Genomic DNA, 20,569 nt, shown 5'->3' on the forward strand with positions numbered 1-20,569 from the left:
TCAAACAGTTACTATCAGATCCATTGTTTTATAGCAAATTAACCAATTTCAATTTTTAAAAAATTTCTTAAGGTCTCCTAATAACTAATTAAAAATTTCCAGCCCTAGCCAGTTTGGCTGTGGATAGAGTGTTGGCCTGCAGACTAAAGGGTCCCAGGTTTGATTCTGGTCAAGGGCACATGCCCGGGTTGCAGGCTCGGTCTCCAGTGGGGGACATGCAGGAAGCAGCCAATCAGTGATTCTTTATCATCACTGATATTTCTGTCTCTCTCTCCCTCTACCTTCCTCTCTGAAATCAATAAAAATATATGTTTTAAAAAGTCCAGGTTTCTTTTCTAGCCAGAACAAAAATGCTGCTTTTAATATCAATCATAAATACTCACACATTATGCAATTGCCTGTTTACTTAGTGGCACCAGTTTTGCAAACTAGAGATTATTTCTACTTTTCATCTCACATATAATTTGCAACCATTCAAAGGCTGAATGAAATTTCTCCAACAGACTTGAAAACAAAAAGTACATTCTTAAAGTTAGAACTGAATTCACTTCTTTTCCTTGGAACAGGAATTGGTACATAATACAAAATATACATTTATGAAATTTCTTCAAAAGTTTGGATCACAAAAACTGTAAAGAGTGGGTGAGTTACTGTAGAGAATTTTGTTATACACTGTATTTAGGAAAAATATTTCTGCAGTTGTATTAGTTTTTTTACACTTACAGATTTAAAAAATCTATATATTATACAACATGCTTCTAATATGTATATGGTCTCTCCACCCATAACATTTATACAAATTAGGAGAAATCATTTCAAGAGTGAAACTAAGCAGAAAAGGACATATTACTACAGACAAGTTATTTTCCTAAGTTAGTCAACAACATAGACAATGAGTGGTTTTTGCTTTAAAAGTCCCATAAATGGGAAGTAAATAAGCTATAACTAAACATCCAATTTTGGCAACAAATGCTACAAGCTAATGAATTTTTTCATGGTAGTTATATTTTAGTAGAAATCACATTAATCCTGTATATTGGTGGCTGCATGTTAACATTCTGTATCAGTAAGTAGATATATAATTCTTTGGAATCTGAAGTGAATTAAACATTTAATGAACTCTAACACCAGGAAGCTCAAAATCTGAGTGAGATCTGACTTAAATATGTTGGTTGTAAATATATTACATCTGCACCATGAAGGTCGGAAACTTTCCAGAAACACTCAATTTCTGTTTTAACTCTTTCCTGTTGACTTTCGAAAGTGGCAAAATCAGAGAATAATGTTATCCTCTGAAACTATCCTCATACTAGTTTTTCACCTTTAATTACTCTCCATTTCCTCAAAACACAACCTTTAAAAAGCATATTTTAATGTCAGATTCCAGGGTAGGCCCACTTCTACCTCCTCTATTTTTCAAAAAGTGGAACAATTCCTTAAGAGTCCAATTATTTTGATGCCCTTGAAGTATTTCTTATGGCTTTGTAGGAAAAAAGCTGATGCCCTATTGTGCTATTATATGGGATCTTAAGCAGGGGTCCCTAAACCACGCAATATTGTATACTTTGTGGAGTTATGTAAGGAAGTCCCTAGGATTCACCAGTCTCAAAGGGCCTATAACCCTAAAAGATTAAGAACAATTGCTATAGTGAATTTATGCTTATACCTAAACCTAATCATTACCCAATCTCCTACAAAATCTAACTTCAGATAGTACCATACAAATGCAAACGTTAGTAAATGTCTTTTAATGGGTCAAGAGAACTATGTAAAAAGAAAGGAAAAACTAAATTTTTCTAAACATTTAGTTCAATGACAAAGCTATTAGTAAAATACTGGGTTTGGAGCAATGAAAAGAACTGAAGGTTGGGTTTTGTGGTGAAGAAACATTGCATTCATTTTTCTCAGTAGTTTCTATGTTGAAGGAGCAGTAGTTTTTTTTATCATTATTTCCCTTGGTGGAAAAATCATATTATCTGAAGAAGCAAAGTTGGTTCTTGCAGGTTTACGTAATGCAACAGTTTTTAATATATAGCTGGGTCCAAGAAAGACCTTCCTATGACTTTAAAAATAATTAATTCTCCTCTTTATCCTCACTGGCATATCCCCACTCCTCCACCTCCCAAGTTTTCTTAATTTTGGCCGTTTTATATACTATTTGTTGGCTTTGGTGAGGTAATACATTAAGTTTTCTTGCTTAAAAAAAGGAATTGGCCAGTTTCCATCTGAAAAAAGAGAGAAAACACCAAGAGGCTAGTACAGGAAATGAAGCAACATTTGATACAGAATAAGTGGGGGAAAAAAATCTCTTTGTTATTATATCAATTTAAACACCCCCCCCCAATTAATTAAAAGTATAAGTTTCCAACTACAACTTCAATACAGTTGAATTTTTCTAATTGGCACACTCCTAACTGCTGGTAATATAATTAGAAAAAGATGAGATCAGAAGCCACGAGTTTAATATATAAAGCATGTAAAAGAGAAATAATCTGTGTTGAGGTGAATAAAAGTAGAAATGTTCATTTGACAATGAAGTGGAGGCTAATGCTTCTCATCATTTCTGCATAGAGCATTCTATCAGTAATAACACTTAACTGACACATTATTCTCATTAAACAATGAAGTATTATAATCATAACATTTAGAAAATGTATTCTTAAATATTTCAAGCATATTCTGAAGTAATGTTTAATTTAAAACAAATACAATTCAAAACTCATGACACATTATTGAAAGCAATAAAGTAAAATAAGGCTTCTAAAATTTTAAGCTATAAAGAAGTCTTCCTAAATCCTAAAAACAAACAAACAAACCCACAAGAAAACCCTTACTAATGAAAAGACTAGATGACTCAATTAAAAAATGGTCACCTCACCAGCAGGATCTGCAAGCAAAAGTATATGAAACTCTTTAAAGTTCCTTAGACCTCAAATGAGTGACATTTATATCCTGAAATATTTACAGAGTATTTTCTAATACCAAATCCTAACATAAAACTGTACAAATAGCAACTAAAACATTAAAAGGCTTAAACCTTTCACTCAAACTTTATGAATTAAAAGCATATACATCATGAAATTCAAAATTAAAACAAAAGAGAAAACCCTTAACCAATTTAATCATTTCTTTCAGAAATCACAAACTGAATTCCCATATGAATTTGTCCAATAAAAATAGGCAGTGAAGTTATTTTTAAAAATTAAAACACATAGTAATCATTTAACTAAAATTAGATATTAGCACTGGCAATATGTTTTCAAGTAAAGAACAGTGTTTTACTTAAATAAGATAAATTTAGCTAAATATATATATTTTAGCTAAAATTTCAAAATCCACCAAAATTTCCAGGATTGCAGAGTGCTATGAAATCCATTACCCTTTTCTCTGACTTGCTGCTCTCAGCAGGAGAGTAAAGGCTATCTGTTCAAGGCAGTCAAGCATACTGAATAGACTTGAGCTTCATCAGTCCAACCTTATTCCTATGCTGAGCAAAATTTTCTTTTGAATGAGATTTTTAACTTTGTGGAGAAAATAAACAGATTTTTAAGTGAATAAAGGAAGTACAAATCAGCTGCTTAGGGTAGAGACCTGTGTGTTCAGGAAATTATCTGGCAGACAGTAGGTGGACATTAACTATTTTTTTGGATGAGTGACCCAGTTTTATTAACATATATTAGGTTGTAAATTCTACTCAAATGTAAACTCCTTGAGGGCAAGGACCTATTTATTCATTTCTTTATAGTACAAGATGTTTTGTCTAGCACAGTATTTTGCAGATAACTACTCAAAACATTTTGTCGAAAAGCTGAGTTATTAATTGGTCAATAGATGATCACTAAAAGTACTGCTATAATTCAGAGCATCTGAATTACATACTTGATTTATTCTTTGACCCAAATTGGTTATTAAGTTAGTTTTTTTAAAAAAATTAGCGGCGAAGCAGTACACTCATTGCATAGTACTCTAGAAGCAAGTTAATGCTTTATAATTAAAAATATGTTTCAAATAGTTCTAAAGCTGGGTAAGAAAAATACCTCTAGGATTTTCAAAAGTTAACACTAATATTAAGACCTGCTTTTGTTATCTGTAAAAGTATATTCCCTAAGAAAGTAGAAATTAAGAGTTTACCTTGCTAAAACAATAAGAGATCAGTGAAATTCTTTAATGTTAGGGTAACAAGAGTCTGCTATACAAAATGAATCTCCCACTAAAAGCAGCAAAGTGGGTTCATCCTATTAAAACATTTAAGCGAAAACACATGTTGAATAGTATATTATCATCACACATGAACTTTTTCCCTCCAAAGAAAATAACATACAACACATCAAACAAATTTTGAGGCATTGCCCTGAGATGCTAATTAATTAGCACACAAAAGGGGGCGGGAGGTCAAGAATTTAAGTGGTACAAAAATGAAGTGCACAACAGAGGTGCAAAAGTGCCTTTTAAAAGTGTGGTTGGTTCCCTACAACCACCATTACCCCCAGGAATGAAGAACACAGTTTGCTGTTACAATGTATATTTTCTTCCTGTATTTTAATAATGAAAAACTATACCTAATATGGCAATGCTGACTCATGTAGAAAAGATTTAGTTTTCTCAGATCACGCTTCATACAGTTTTCTCTCACTTCCAAGCCTAATTTCAGTACTAGTAACTTTAACAGAGGAATATTTTGATTTTTTTCATTTAAAGATCCTTAAATTTAAAAAGGCTCTACATATGCTGTTATGGTTTAAAATATAGCTTTCTATCATATATCTTACTTGTGATTTAAGATTTTTCATTTCAAAAACTAATTGAAGTTTCCAGAACTAAAAACTGAGTCTACTTAAAAAAATTAAGGACCTGGCTTCTTGAAATAGGGATTTAGTTTTCAGTACCAGTATGTCTGGTAATCAATCTATACTACAAGCACTGCTATTCATAAAATGCACATTTAGATGCTTGCAAAGCCATAACTTAAAACATTATCATACTTCGCACTTTACCACAGATTTTAGACATTAAGCATTTATTTGTAAGTTAAGTATGGAATTGGTTCTGTAATTCCAATTGTTATGAATTTCTAAATATAAATAGTACTTGTTTTTCTTAATTCATGCTAGATTAAAATATAAATTAAATACAGTTAAGTTACATTTAATCACCTCATGAATAAGAGGGATAATGAAAAGATTTTGTTGGTATGTAACTACTTAAATCTGAGACATTTCACATCACTTTTCCCACTATTCCCCTACCTTTAGATTAGTTTTAAGGCTATATATACAAATATGTATATTTTCAAATTATGTAAAAACAAAAGGAAACTAGTTATATTACCTTTTATACACAAAGTTTTGACCTTGTATTCAAATGTATTTTAATATTTTTCTAGTGGGGAATCTGCCTACTGAATGATTAAATTACATGGTATAAATACAATATTCAACCTAAAGAGACAAAAAATACAGAAGGGCACAGAACAGTAGTCTTTTCAATGTGACAGATTTTAAAACTTACTTTCACATGCTTAATCAGAGGAATTTAAGCCTAAATTAAATTAGTTTTTTTTTATATCTACAGTTCTTTAAACTTTGACTTATTTTTAAAGGCCAACAGCTAAATATTATCAACATGCTATATTTCAAATCACAAATACATCTTAACTACTTGGATTCTAAAGACATGGGCCAATTAAAAATCACAGGCAAACACACTCACAAACACACACACCTACCACAGAATGTTAGATTGTCAAGCTCTGACAATTATTTTAATTAAACAGTAGGCAAATTCGAGCTGATACATATCTTAATGAAAAATAAGCAGCCAGAAAGAAACCCATTTAAAAAATAGATTAAGGAACAACAGAGACTTAAATCTTTTAGTCTTGCTAATGGAAAAGAAACAGTTCCCTCTATGCCTTGAGTAACAGGATGTTCCAATTAAAAGAGACTAACATCTTTTCCCATAGAAACTTCTCATTTACAATGGCATGGTGTTTTAAAAGGGCAAGGTAAAGGAGGAATTACACATACATGATTAAATTTCTTGTTCGTTAAATCAAGCTTTATTGATAAAATGGAATTCAGAATATCTTACTAGGAACAGCAGCAGGCCCAGCCAATCATGACAGCAAAATGTGGCAGTCTCCTACTATCTGTAGGAAGCTGCTGCTTATCAATTAATAATTAAATGTAAGGACTTGTAAAAGAGGTGCAAAGAATCAAGGCATTTTAGCCCCAAGACTGATATTCTTATGAATATACTGTATAACCTGCAATACTCATGGCAACAAGTAGAGAACAACTTAGAGACAATTAAGTGAAGGGACCAGCTTTATCAACAATGCCAACCCCACTGCCAAGAACATTAAGATAGTTTCTAATTAACTCCCTGGATGCTCGGCTTTATAAGATTTTGGAATTTTTCTCCATAATCATGTGCACAGTTGAGCGTCTAGCTGACATGGCTGCTGCTCTCTCTGTCCCAACCCCAAGTCCAAACACAACATGACTTGAAAGATCTATATATCTGTTGCGTCACACAACAAGCCAAACATTTCTTATAACTTTGATAATGATTTAAAGCAGTTCATAATTAAATATGAGCATTTTGTACAAGGACAGTTACACTTTACAAAAAACAAAATCATACAACAAAAATTGCTGGAGTCTGATTTACAACATGAATTATGATTTAAAATCACGTTTACATAAGTCTCAAATTTACAAAAAAAGAAAATCAGTTCTGGGCTAGCTGTTGTACTGCTGAAGTTCTCTGGTGTAATCACTCTCACCCATGTCATATGCCCTTCTTTAAAGATGAGGATGAATGTTAAAAGGTTCAATGAAGTTGAGCTGTACTCTCCTTTGGAGGTGAAGATAAACTCCATGGCTAGATGAGCAGTTTTACCACATATCATCAGTCGATGTAGAGTCCTTTATAAAAGGAAACAAAGCAAAACAAGGAACTAAATTAAAGCACAGAGGTGCCAAAATACAATACTTTCTGGACAATGAAGAAGATAGGTTTTGTAAAGTTGACTTTCAGAATATGTTTCTTAAAGCTTATGTGTATATGTGTATATGAAATATCAATATTTAATCTTTCAAAAAATTGTTAACCCTTTGTTTTGTTTTCGAATACAATAGTACTTGAAATATGATTTTTCCATGAGTTTGACCAAAAGTATTTCTAAGCCAATAAAACCACTAAATATTTTTTCTTCAATAAAACTCAATTTTTAGAACACTACTTTTATAAACTTTTTATTGCATAAGAGATTAAGACCTCAAATAATATAAGATTCGAGGAGGCTTCATTTGCAATATATAAAATATTTCAGGACTTGCCCAAATGATTTGAAGTTACCACTCTTCTACACAAACCATACTATAACACAACTGTAATAGGAAACTTAATTGAAGAATGGCATTCCAATGTCTATTTACATAAACAGAACTCTCTACTTTAATATTTAAATGAAGTATTAGTACTTCAGGTTCTTGGCAAAAGTATTTCCAACCATAAAAAAGTGGAGATGGGCATTCTGAAGTTCTGTTGTAGCTGCTTACAAACTCAGATCAAGATTCTGAGTAGATATATTATTCCCAACTTCAAAAAAATGTTTAGTGGAGGCAAACCTCTTGAAATTGACTGTTTGTAGAGGCTTAAAAAACCCACAATAATTCAAAGGGACTTTCTTCTTTTTTGAGAGAGGTGGCCACTCACCATGATTATGTCCTCAATCACTAGAACTGTGGTGCAGGCAGAGTTCAGAGCAATCAATCAGGGGTGTGTGTAAAAGAATGGGTGCAGTGAACAACTCTGCAAAAACAGGTAGGAAGGATATGCATTTAGAGTGGAGGGGAAGGGAAAGCAGAGGGAACTAAAATGCTACTTACAGTGTCATCATTTTTGTAAGGATTCAGTCTATTGTAAACGGCTTCAATTATATTCCGCCTAAATTTTAAAAAATGCAGAAAGTTAATTTTTCTTCAGAGCATAAAGTTGTTTAATAACTCACAGCCAGGTGTTGATTAAAATGTCAAAGATAATTTTATACTTGGAAATTATTTTAGTTCTATTTCTAGCTGTCAATAAGTGAGCCTCACTTTAAGATACTTGAGGCCCAAAGTTAAGTAGAGGTAAATTTACTCTAAAATGTAATATGCCACCAACTTAATTAACAGAAGACTAAAAGTAATGAAAAAAAAAATCAGCCACTATGATCCATTTCTATTGGAACTGTTTAAGTGGTTTTAAGTTGGCAATGATGAAGCAGTTCTTAAGACATACTAATATATTCTGGTTAAAAGTTGACTGTTTTGAACTAGAAGTTAACTTCAACCTCTGTGGTAGTAAAGTAATTTACATATATTTTACATTTCAGTTTGTGCTTTTTGTAATGCCCCTTTAAAACAGTTTTATTAAAACTGAAGTGTACCCGGCCTGTGTGGCTCAGTGGTTGTGTATCAACCCATGAACCAGGAGGTCACGGTTTGATTCCCTATCAGGGCACATGCCCGGACTGTGGGCTCAAGTCCCAGTGGGGGGACATGCATGAGGCAGCCGATTGATGATTCTCTCTAACATGGATGTTTGTATCTCTCTCTTAAAAAAAAAAAAATCAATAAAAACATATCTTTGGGTGAGGATTAAAAAAAACAAACTGAAATGTAAAGTATGACATTTCCCTGACAAGTCTAGGAATTCGTTTTTGAATAATATTTCATAAAAAAAAAGTCTATAGTGGTATTTTAGCTTCCCTACTTCCAAAATCAATTTGAAAATTTTATAGACATTCATTTCACAGAAGGTCATATGGGAAAAAACGTTTCCTAAAAACAAAAGCTACAAACAGGAAGTTTTATAATGACTAAATGTGAAAGGATGATAAAAAAATATGGCTACACTTACAGAATACAGTGGAGAATCAATGAAATTAATCAATATATCCTTATAGGTCAATTATATAGATACCTGAGGTAAAAATGTTTAAAACCTTAAATTATAAAATGCCTTAAAGTCTCCACTTTAGTTTATAAAGATGTAAGCTTAATATTTAACATAGTAAGTCCAGCTCTGTGAGATAAAGTGCAAAGAGAAAAAGGCAAGAAATGTAACCTTACACCAGCCGTGGGCAAACTACGGCCCGCGGGCCGGATCCGGCCCCTTTGAAATGAATAAAACTAAAAAAAAAAAAAAAAGACCGTACCCTTTTATGTAATGATGTTTACTTTGAATTTATATTAGTTCACACAAACACTCCATCCATGCTTTTGTTCCGGCCCTCCGGTCCAGTTTAAGAACCCATTGTGGCCCTGAGTCAAAAAGTTTGCCCACCCCTGCCTTACACCAAAACCCAACCAACCAGCAATCAACAACTAAAAACACTGGGAAAGTCAGATGTAAAAAAATGGATCCGATGGAGGAGGAAAAAGATGCTAATCTCTGGGGTAAATTATCCAGGGCTTGACATGATCAAATATAACAATAGGAATAATAATGACACTTAGAATTTTGTAGTGCTATAGAATTTAATTTAAAAAATTCTTTCACTATATTATCTCAGTTATGCTATATAAGGAAATCCAAACCTCCACTAAGGACAGCTTTCAGTGTAATTAGTTAAAAACAATAACATTCTGATACCTATTCTAAACAAGAATCATATATCATTAATACTGGAAAACACTGAACCACAAATAAAATGTTCTGAGGATACAGATATTGCATCACTTTAGAAATTATGTACTAGTAAATATACATTTAATCAGCAAACACATAACATTTTCATGTACTGAGATCAAACATAAGAGTATGCAGAATGTAACTTACTTGCTTGCCAATTCACCTCCTGGTGGGAGGCTGGGGATGTTCTCACTTGCTAATGTGCGCATCACATGGACTAAGTCAGGGACGCCTTCCCCCTGCTTCTTTATGATTTCTGGGAATCAGAAGTACTTTTTTTGTAAGTGTTATCCAAATTTAATTTTAAAAAAACTGAAACAAAGATAACTTAGGTTTTTAAAGATGGCATTTACCATATCTGAGATTTTCTAAACTGGTGTAGGGGAAAAAAAATCAAGTTGACCTTTGAACATTTGTGACAAAGGGATGTACAAAATGACACAAAAGATATTTTCCATAATTAATTGCAAAGTGAAAATAAACAAGACAAAAATGTGAAAACAAAATTTCATGTTAAAATCAATGTATTGTATAATCAGAAATACGTGTGTACAAATGAGTATTCTTCTTAAGATGCGAACTAGTTACTTCTGAAATCAGCTCCTCTCTTTAGACTAGAAATATATTTCCTGAACTTTGCCCTGAAAATACACAGATTTTAAAAAAACATAAACAATTTCAAGATTTGAAAAAAAATTAACGTTTAAGTACAGAGGAATTTACTGATTATATATTAATGCAAATTACTTTTACATATAATTTTATATTTCAAAATGATTCCTAAATAGCATGTGCAGATTAGGTTATGTACTAACACATCATTCTATTTAATTTTTGTCTAAAGTATCTTTAAGCAATACAGAGATACATAATACCTTTTCCTTCCTTAGTTGATTATTTGAACAAAGCCTATAGAATGTAAAAGTCTAAATTTCATGACAAAATTTTTAAAAAGAAAAAAACTGATAAATCATACAACTGTATTTGAAATCAATAATTCAGTTATTAAATGTGTATAGTGATATGATCTGCAGTGTTGCCATGCAGGTGCATTCATACCACAGAATACCAACAATTATGTACACGCAACTTAAAGAACTCTCAAACTAATCACTTTAAGTATAAGTCTTTACTTGAAGTTTTAGAGTATTTAATTCTAAATGCAAGATCATGCCAAAGGTATTTCTGTAAGTTATATGTTCAAGTTTGTTTAATTTTTTGCTTTAGTAATGTTTATTATACTAAGATATTTTCTTTGTCACCACTGGGGCAAGAAAATTATCATTCTAGTTCTCAATTTGTAAATACCTTTAAAATAACAATGCATATAAAGATCTTTCATTCTTTGATCGAATCTCAAAATATTAATTCATCCGTAAAGCCACCTATTAAAAGACAGACAATACTACCCATGTTTCTTTAAATGGCTCAAACTATCCTTTTGGAATTAAGGCCAAATTTTACCATCTATTATATTTTGCCTTTAAAAAAGAACAGTCTTAAATCTGAACAAAAAGCAAGGATCTCAGATTTGGTTTGCCAAGTTCCTTTATTGTGTAATCTTTAACATCTAGTATATTTATTCTACATGGTTCTAATGCTGGAAATCTGCTGTACAAAAATAAAGGGATTTGATGTTTACCTAAACTGCACAATTTCACAATCTAAAGCTGTTATTACACTTAACATACAGTCTCTGCTAAGCCAATACAATTACTGGGTAGGTAACTAGACATAATAGAAATGAACACTGATGATAAATTCAATCAATGATGGTTTCAGGTCTAAAAAAATCATTACCTTGAGTCGTCTATACTTGATGTTATCTTACATCTCCTTTGTTAAAATATAAATTAGGATATTTTAATTGTGAAGAAAATTACAGGAAGACAAATTCTTAAAAAAATAATGTAAGACTTTAAAAACTGTTAATATCTCCTATTCCACAGGGGATAATACATGTAAATTATCTGACCATTAATACTACACTAGCCTTGTTTCTTTCTGCTTTAAAAAAAAATGAAAAGAAAGAACTTTAATAAGTATTCCTTAATTGTTCTTGGACTATACATTTTAATTAGAATTGTAAAAAGACTAAATGCCTTTTATTGAACAACACTTATGTATAGAAGATAGGTGTTTCACATACTCATATATAAACACATTCTGCTCTTCTATCCACTAAGTCTGAGAGATTCTAGCAGTTATCTCCAAATTAGCAACTTTAAAGCTTGGGCACTCAGTAGCAAAGATTTAAAAAATATGTACATACAAGTATAATCTTAAATTGACTTAGTAGGACCACAATCTTACGTGATATGGTTTAAATTATGAGCTCAATCTTTTCACAACCCAAGAGAGTCAAGTTTTAGATGGGCACAGATAATAGCAGGAGAGCTGAAAAGTCTCTGTTCTTTTCTGTGATGTGGACAGAGAAGCCAAAAGTATTCAAAACAAATAAAATGAGGTTTAGTAAGTCACAGCAATTTACTGAAGGCATGTATTTAAATAAATTTTTAAAAAAAGGTATTCGATGTCTATTTTAGAAGCTAAGTGCAGTACTTTTCACTTTTTAAGATATAATTTTTATAATACAAATAGTTATATCCTTTCTGTTTTTTAAATATAGTTTTAATTAATGTAATATTTATTCTCTAGTTGTAGTCTCATCAAATCTCAGTAAAGAATATCATATTCTTTAATCTCCAACTGAATGGTATAAGTGTAATAAAACTACAACATATCAAAAACATTGAGAATTAATGTAAACTGTTCAGGTGGCAATTCTTGTTCAATAATAAGCAATGTAAAACTCAATAGTGTACCACAAAATTATATATCTACAGCAATTATTTAGAATTGCATCAAAATTAAGAGTGCACATTGAAAAGTAGCAATTTATTTCTAAAATTTGATCCCATTTCATAGTAAATGAAACTACTTATTGTTTCTTTAAATCGATAAGAAAACATATATGCCCAAGTTACTTTAAAGTGCCAATAAATTAAATATCAACTTATCCCAATACATATTTTTCTTATGGCTTCATACTTTTTCACTAACCAGCAGTTTAAACCAATGTGATATGACTTGGTATCACTAAATATTTTATTTTACTGTATTATATATAAATAACTTACATTTAAATTATTCATTTAAAATATAAAAATTCTATGACCCTTCGTGAGGAAACAAACTCATTGAATAGTATGTCCAATGAATGAAATATTAAACAGTAACATACACACAGTACTAATATATCACTATCAAGTGGAGAACTATAAAAACAGCAGCTATAGATAGTACTGCAAATCAAAACCAATCATGATTTTAATATCAGACTGATTATAACTGATATCAAACAGTAAAAAGGGAGAAAACAAAATTAAAGTGCAGATTGATTTTAATAATGCAGGCACAGCAGGATATAATAGTGTGTAGGTCAATGCTTACATGCTATTAGAGGTCTTTAACGTGCAAATTAATGACATTAGGAGCCCAAAATGCATTTTAATGCTATTATAGGCATGCCAAGTTTTTCCGCTTAAAGAAACTGCATAATTTACATGCTTATGGCATATATGCAGTAAACTGGAATTCTCTGAGGAGATTTAATATTTATATCAAATAGTAATTGCATTAAAGATCATTTAATTTTTTTCAAGGATCTAAAGGCATTACATTCGAGAGTTACAAACATCTTTCTAATCATCTCAAAATAATTTGCAGAATTCTGACAAATATACTCCTAGAATTCCAAACTTATTTCTTGATTTTATTCAGCATTTATATTTCTGCTAGGTAGAAACCTAGTATGTCTTCTATTCAGGTCTATGTTGTCCAGGTGTGGCAGTTTATGACTTTGGCAAGAAAGTCTTAAAAGAGTTTAAAATAAAAATTTTAAAGTGGTGGCACATGGAAGTTGTTAACAACCATGCTGTGATCTTCAAGTTATTAAAAAACAAAAATAAAAAAACAAAACTCTTAAAGATCTCAAATTCATATACACGGCTTTACAAAGATGGTAATCAAATTATCACCATCATAAATAATGTGTTTATAAATAAATAAACCACAAATTACTTTCCTGGCATAAAATCACTCAAACCAGTGAATTCATCAAGAATTTTAAAGCATACAAACACTTGAGCCTTTTAAAACAAAAGTATCCTTAAGAGAATGTACAGGACCACACCAGTTGTTATTTCTACTGCTAACTGTGATAAAAACAATCACAAACATCTAAACAGCTACTACAGAAATGCTCTTTCCCTCTTCTGTACACTAAACACTAGATGTCAAAGGCATGTAAAGATATAAAAGCTAAAATGTTAAAGTTTGATTGTGTTGAGGTTTTCTTTAATAAAGAAACTTATTTTTTGTTAAATGATCCACCTTCTACTCTGCTTTCCAGGTACTTGTCCAACTCTGCCTCCTTCTTCACTGCTTCTGGCAATACTTTGGGTGCATTTGGGAAACAGATCAATATCACACTCATGTTGTCTCGACTTCCCTGGGAAGAAAAAAATTTGAGAAAATATTTTGGTTTTCTTTTTGCTCTTGGAAGCCTTGAGAACCTTTACAGCCATGCCAATGATAAATATAATTGTTTCAGTGAAAATATATAGTTTTTTCTATATATTTTCTATAATTTTCTAAAGAAAAATTATAGAAAATATATTTTCTATAATTTTCTAAAAAAATTTATGAATATGTGGAAGGTACACCCCTCCTAACACATATTGTACATATAGTACACAGTATAACCAACACTATAAAAAAACAGGACTGAAACACTACAAGTTAAATTCTACTGCAACAATTTTTTAAAATTCTATAAAACAAAAATATTTCTGAACATTTGTTGGTGGCCTACTTAACTTAAAGTGATATGATATCTAAAGACAAGTACACATATACACAGACATTCATTTAATTCAAGAAAATAGAAAATTCCAGTGGTGTTTTTTAAACTATATGACCTGTAGTTACATGTATACTTGACAAACTTCCATTTAGAATAAATTATAAGGAATTGTGGGGCTAATTTACTTTAGATTTATATAAAATAAATCAATTAGAAGCAAAATTACATATATCAAGTTTATAAACCAGCTTTTAACTTTCAAACTTCAAAAAAATTGGCTTTTTGAAAGCACATTCATTTTTAAAAACACCTAGGTATTCAAAATACTATAATTAAAATACTTGAATCAATGTGGAGTGCCCACACTTCCCCTTCCTATTAGTAATTGGAATTAACTTTTTACATTTTAAATATTTAATCTCACTATATGGGAAAACCGACCTTGTATCATTAGTTTAAGCAAACAATACAAAGATTTAATAATAAAAGATCTTGGGGAATTTAAGTGTGGCAAATGATAAGGTATTGAATAATCCTATATAATTAAAGGCTAATATGTAAATTGTCCCCTCGACCAGGAGTTCAACCAGGAGTTCGACCAGGGGGTGGAGTTAGCCGGCCAACTGCCCTGCAACCCTTCCTCTGGGCCGGCCTGGCCTGATTGACCCTGATCAGGGCAGGCCAGCCGGACCCCACCTGTGCAAGAATTCGTGCATTGGGCCTCTAGTTTTTTATAATAGCTTATTTTTAAAGAGAGAGGAAGGGAATAGAGAGAAACATCAACATGAGAGCACAACATCAATCAGCTGCCTCCTGTATGCCCCCTACCCAGGATTGATCCCACAACCTGAGCATGTGCCCTGACCAGGAATCAAACCAGCAACCCTTGGTGCATGAGATGATGTCCAAGCAACTAAGCTACAATGGCCAGGGCTGAATAATTTTTAAAATAGAGTAGAATGCAGAAGAGAAAAAGTGGAATCTGAACCATATTTACTAATATCTGAAGCTGACAATTCTCTTAAGAAAACAGCTTTTAATTTAGCAAAAAAGCATTTAATTCTCAAGTGCTACAGAATAAACCCAACAAATAGATGCTATTTTTATGCATACTAAAAGGGACAAAGAACACATGCATCATTGTTTGATTCTCCTCAAATTAAAAAATTAATAGTGTACACTACTAAGTTGTGGCTCTATTGAATTTTTAACTTAAGTGCTGAATGTTACATAAACTTGATTCATGTTGGATGATACAAAAAAACTGATCTCTAAGTACAATCAGATTTTAATTAAGTTTAAGTAGAGCTGGCAGTGTGCATATAAAACTAGAGTATTGCCCTGGCACATGTGTTCCATGGTTAGAATGGTGGCGTGCACACCAAAGGCTCATGAGTTTGATTCCCAGTCAAGAACACGTACCTCAGCTTTGGATTCAGTCCCCGTCCCTGACCAGAGTGCGTGCGGGAGGCAACCAGTCAACGTGCCTCTCTCACATCCTCTCTCACATCAATGTTTCTCTGTCACTCCACCCCCTACTTTCTTTGAAAAGCAATGGAAAAAATATCCTCAGGTGAGAAAAACAAAAAATTAAAATTAAAAAATTTAAAACTATAAAGAGTATTATGTTGACTTTCTATTTCTGTATGTTAAAAGAAAATCAAATACATATAGCCTCAGAAGAGTTGTACATAATCAATATTTGCTTAAAACAATCAAAGAATTAGTCAAGGAGCATTACTGACAAGAGAGAACAGTGTGGTAGAAAGAACACTAAACCTAAGTCAAGTCTTAGATTCTAGCCTTAGTGCTACCATAGAAGTAAATTGTATAACCCTCTAGAAGTCATTTTTAACTTCTCTAAGATAGGGAACAGCATGTACTCAGTACACACTATTTGGTAAACTCAGCACTTCATATGTGTACATTAGTTCATTAATTTAGTTACTTAATAATCCCAAGTTAGATATTATTATTTTCATTCAAAAGCTGAGAGGTTGATACTTTGTTCAGTACCCTAGAGTACAAAAGTAACAGAAGTAAGTAAGCCTTGATTTTAGGTGTGTATGCCTAAGTCACAGAGCCTTCTCTGGCTTCAGCTTCCTCTGTAAAATAAAGGTGTTGAGCTGGGTCATCTACACACATGAACCCATTTGATCATGCCAACAACCCCATGAGAAAGTGTATTAATATTCCTTACCCTTTTTTTCAATTAAAGAAACTGATTTTCTAGATAAACAGCTTACCCAAAGTCATACACATTCTCATACCAATTTCTTCTGACTCTATGTCCAAGACTATTTCTATTACATCACACCAACTGATAGCTCAGTTCTCTTTGTTGATGCTACAGATTCATTAGACTATAGTCTCAAAGCAATAAATATACTGAGATATCCCAAGGTAAAAATAAAACATTAAAATTCTAAAATACTTTTCATTTACAGATACTGAGGCCTAACCTTTTGCTATCCTCCTTTTTAAAACATGCATTTTTTATACAATCATTTTATCTTTGACAATGTTATACAATATTAAAAAGCTCAAGTAGTCATGGTTACTAAAAGACTAAACATTCAGATTATAACTTGTATATTTGGTAACAGGGTTGTTTATTTATAAAAAGTGTTCCTATAGTTTCATAGTGAAGAGTATCCTGTAATTATGGCAAAATCTTATTTCTGAGAACTACCAGGTTCTAAGATGATTAAATACTAGAGTAGTAATTAAGATGGCATAAAATCATTTTATCTTAAAAAAAAAAAAAGTCTAGCTACCTTATACAAACACGTGTCGACTACTTCATTGCAAACTTTCTCAAGGTCATCAGTGACTTCAAGTCTGGATCTTACAAAATCACAGAGCTCTTCATTTCCCATAACATCCCAAATACCATCACATGCAAGGATAATGAACTGATCATCTTCTTCAGATCTTTCAATATCATGGACTTCAGGCTCTGGTGAGACAAGCTGCTCTGTAGGACCTTTTCCATGGACACATTTGTAATCAAAGTCCCCAAGTGCCCTCGATACAGCCAGAGAGCCATTCACACGCTGAATCATTACAGAGCCACCTGCATTCTGAATCCGTTCTTTTTCCAGCGGATTATTTGGTTTGTGATCTTGTGTGAAGAAATAAACTTTTCTGTTCCTACAAAGTAAACCTCTCGAGTCTCCACAGTTAATGAAGTAAGTATGGTGAGGAGAAATTAAGACACCCACAGCTGTTGACCCACTTCTATCTGCACCATGTTTCTTCTCTGACATAACTCTCATGTGTTCATCAATCTCCAGAAAACCTGTTCTGATTCCATTCTTTACATTTTCAACAGAAGGTGCTCCTGCAGACCCTTTAAAATCCTGGTTATTGGTGATGTGATCTAACAAATGCTCACAGCAGTATTTGGCAACCTGAGAACCAGCATGCCCATCATACACAGCAAAGAATGACCATGTTTCAAGTCCGCTTGGCAAACCAATCACAGCTGTATGTGCATCCTCCATTTCAACTCGCCAGCCTTGCATGCTGCTTAGCCCATATCGCAACCCATTACCCTGCCCCTGGGCATTATGTTTTTCCATCTTTGGCTTGTCTAAAAATGCTCCCATTATGTCTTGATCCTTTAGGTCTGCAAAGGAAGAGAAACAAGAAAATTAATAACTATTTTGTAAACAAAATACATATCCAACAACCTTTTAAAAGTGAAGGAGATACAAAAAAAACTTTCAATAAGAATTTACAACTCTTGTGATTAGCAGACACTCACTGTATTGCTTACTTGGAACCTGGATATTAAGAAGGAAGAATTGGAGGAAAGACTGATCAGGAACAGCTAAGAATGGACAACAAGCAGAAAGAACTAAAGCATCAGGATAAAAATGGAGGATCAAACACTCTTTTTAAGGCATAACCACTTGAGGAAGAAAGACTTGGCAGAAGCCATTAACTTATATAAAGTAGGCTTCACGTTTGGGGTTGCATTAAACATGTGAATCTATCAGGGAATCTCAGAACTAACTTGTATGTGTATATATTAAGAAAAGCCAAGTTAATTCACAGGACATACGAAAGGCTTACTAAATCAAAAATCTTAATGAAACATTAAAACTTTTCAAAGTTTGATTCCAAATCACCTAGTTTTATTCCTACTCCATCAAACCTATGAAAAAGTAAAAAGTGATCTACTCACAAAGGTCCAAATCTGCACCCTTTGCTTTAAGCCTCTGCTCATGTCAGTCCCTTGCCTTTCCTCCCTACTTATAAAAAAAGCATACCCCTCCTTTAAAGTTTACTTAAATTCTACCTTTTCTATAGGTTTTTCAGTCTTTGATACAGTCAGTAAGTTATTAAATTATCGTTAAGTGGTCCAGCTTCAAATTTCAAGTTGCAAAATAATTATACATACATGTAACAAAGCTTACATATTAACAAATCTACTGTAATGTATTCTATTAATCTAGTGCTAATAACAAGTATCACTATTATTATACTCTACTAAAGGCCTGGTGCATGGATTTGTGCACCAGTGGGGTCCCTTGGCCTGGCCTGCGCCCTCTCACAATCCGGGACCCCTGGGGGATGTTGGATAGCTGGTTTCGGCCCAATCTCCGCAGGCCCAATTCAGACAGAAGGGAGCCCAATCCCCGCAGGCCTGATCCAGACAGGAGGGAGCCCGATCCCCACAGGCCCGATCCAGACAGGAGGGAGCCCAATCCCTGCAGGCCCAATCCAGAAAGGAGGGAGCCTGATCCTGTGCATTAAGCGTCTGTCCCCTGGTCATCAGTGTGCGTCATAGTGACTGGTCGACTGGTCGTTCGGTAGCTTAGGCTTTTGTATATATAGATGGTCATTAGGTATAAATTGTAAAGGAGATGAAAGGGACTACAGACAGCACTGTGGACAAGCCTGAAAGTTTACCTAATCTAATGCTTAGCAATAATAAAAAACTAAAACTCCTGGTGTGAAAGGAGCCCACACAAGGCAGGGAGACAGTTGGTCAGGATTTAGATTGGCTTTTACTTGAGTAATAGTCTAAGAATGTAGAGACTTGGGGTCCAAGTCATCAAATGAGTCACAGCTGAACACAAAGCAATCTGAAAAAAAAGATAGAATGAGATTTGATGGAAGTGAAGGGGAGATGGGTAGTAGGGAGTAGGAATGGGAAAAATTACCTAGGTAAATCAGGATACAGTTATGAGACTAGGGGATTGATGAAGTTGGTGATGCTAAACTCTGAGAAGAAGGTAGGAGAGAAAGGGAAAGAAGAAAAATGAAAGAAACAGTTTACCAGCAACCTCTCCCTGTTCCTTTTCCTACTAGGGTCAAACAAATACACTGGTAGAGAAGTCTGGTTGACTGGTACTATAAAATAATCTCCTGCCTACTCCTCTGCCCCTGTTGTAATTCCACTAATGGAAGGTAAATAATGAAAACTAATCACCATTCATTTCTTACGTTGGTATTCATCAGAGTACTGTTCTGACACAAAGTTGATACACAGTACTTTGGTAAATGTAGGGTGAGTGTTTTGACTGAACAAAAATTAACATGATGACACCTTAACGGCCCTAGCTGGTTTTGCTCAGTGGATAGAGCGTCGGCCTGCGAACTGAAGGGTCCCAGGTTCGATTCCGGTCAAGGGCACATGCCTGGGTTGTGGGCTCGATCCCCAGTGGGGGACTTGCAGGAGGCAGCCAATCTATGATTCTCTCTGATCATGGATGTTTCTATCTCTCTCTCCCTCTTCCTTCCTCTCTGAAATCAATAAAAATATATTAAAAAAAAATAAGAATTCTAAAACGTCGTCTCAGTGTATAAGCATTATCTTATTCATTTTCCTCAAAAACCCTATAAAGTATCCTTTATAATGAAGAGGTAATATGCAAATTGACCATCACACCCTCACAATATGGCTGCCTACGACCAGGTCGTCAGGGAGGTTAGTGAGGGACGACCAAATGACTGAACAGCAGGCTGCGTGGGGCGACCAGGCCGGCAAGGGGGGGGGCAGTTGGG

The 20,569-nt window shown here is 33.3% G+C and overlaps 1 protein-coding gene across 5 annotated transcripts; it reads right to left on the reverse strand.

Moving 5' to 3' along the window:
* Positions 1 to 2,677: 2,677 nt before the first annotated feature.
* PPM1A (protein phosphatase, Mg2+/Mn2+ dependent, 1A) lies at positions 2,678 to 19,779 on the reverse strand. 5 transcript variants are annotated; one of them, XR_001363627.1, is made up of 7 exons: positions 19,726 to 19,779; positions 17,329 to 18,182; positions 14,080 to 14,197; positions 9,832 to 9,940; positions 7,896 to 7,953; positions 7,723 to 7,818; positions 2,678 to 6,929 (listed from the first exon to the last, which is right to left on the reverse strand). XR_001363627.1 is itself a non-coding variant. In XM_014545942.1 (5 exons), exons 1-5 carry the CDS (start codon positions 18,160 to 18,162, stop codon positions 6,900 to 6,902), a joined length of 1,149 nt encoding a protein of 382 aa, XP_014401428.1. In that variant the 5' UTR covers positions 18,163 to 18,182; the 3' UTR covers positions 2,678 to 6,899. The 5 variants fall into 5 exon arrangements, 2 of the variants coding, with proteins under 2 accessions (XP_014401428.1, XP_014401429.1); XM_014545942.1 differs by lacking the exons at positions 7,723 to 7,818; positions 19,726 to 19,779; XR_001363628.1 differs by lacking the exons at positions 2,678 to 6,929; positions 7,723 to 7,818; positions 7,896 to 7,953; positions 19,726 to 19,779 and adding an exon at positions 11,998 to 12,102 and having other exon boundaries at positions 9,853 to 9,940.
* Positions 19,780 to 20,569: the final 790 nt, after the last annotated feature.

This window comes from Myotis brandtii, unplaced genomic scaffold, assembly GCF_000412655.1.
Source record: "Myotis brandtii unplaced genomic scaffold, ASM41265v1 scaffold423, whole genome shotgun sequence".
Taxonomy (NCBI): Eukaryota; Metazoa; Chordata; class Mammalia; order Chiroptera; family Vespertilionidae; genus Myotis; species Myotis brandtii.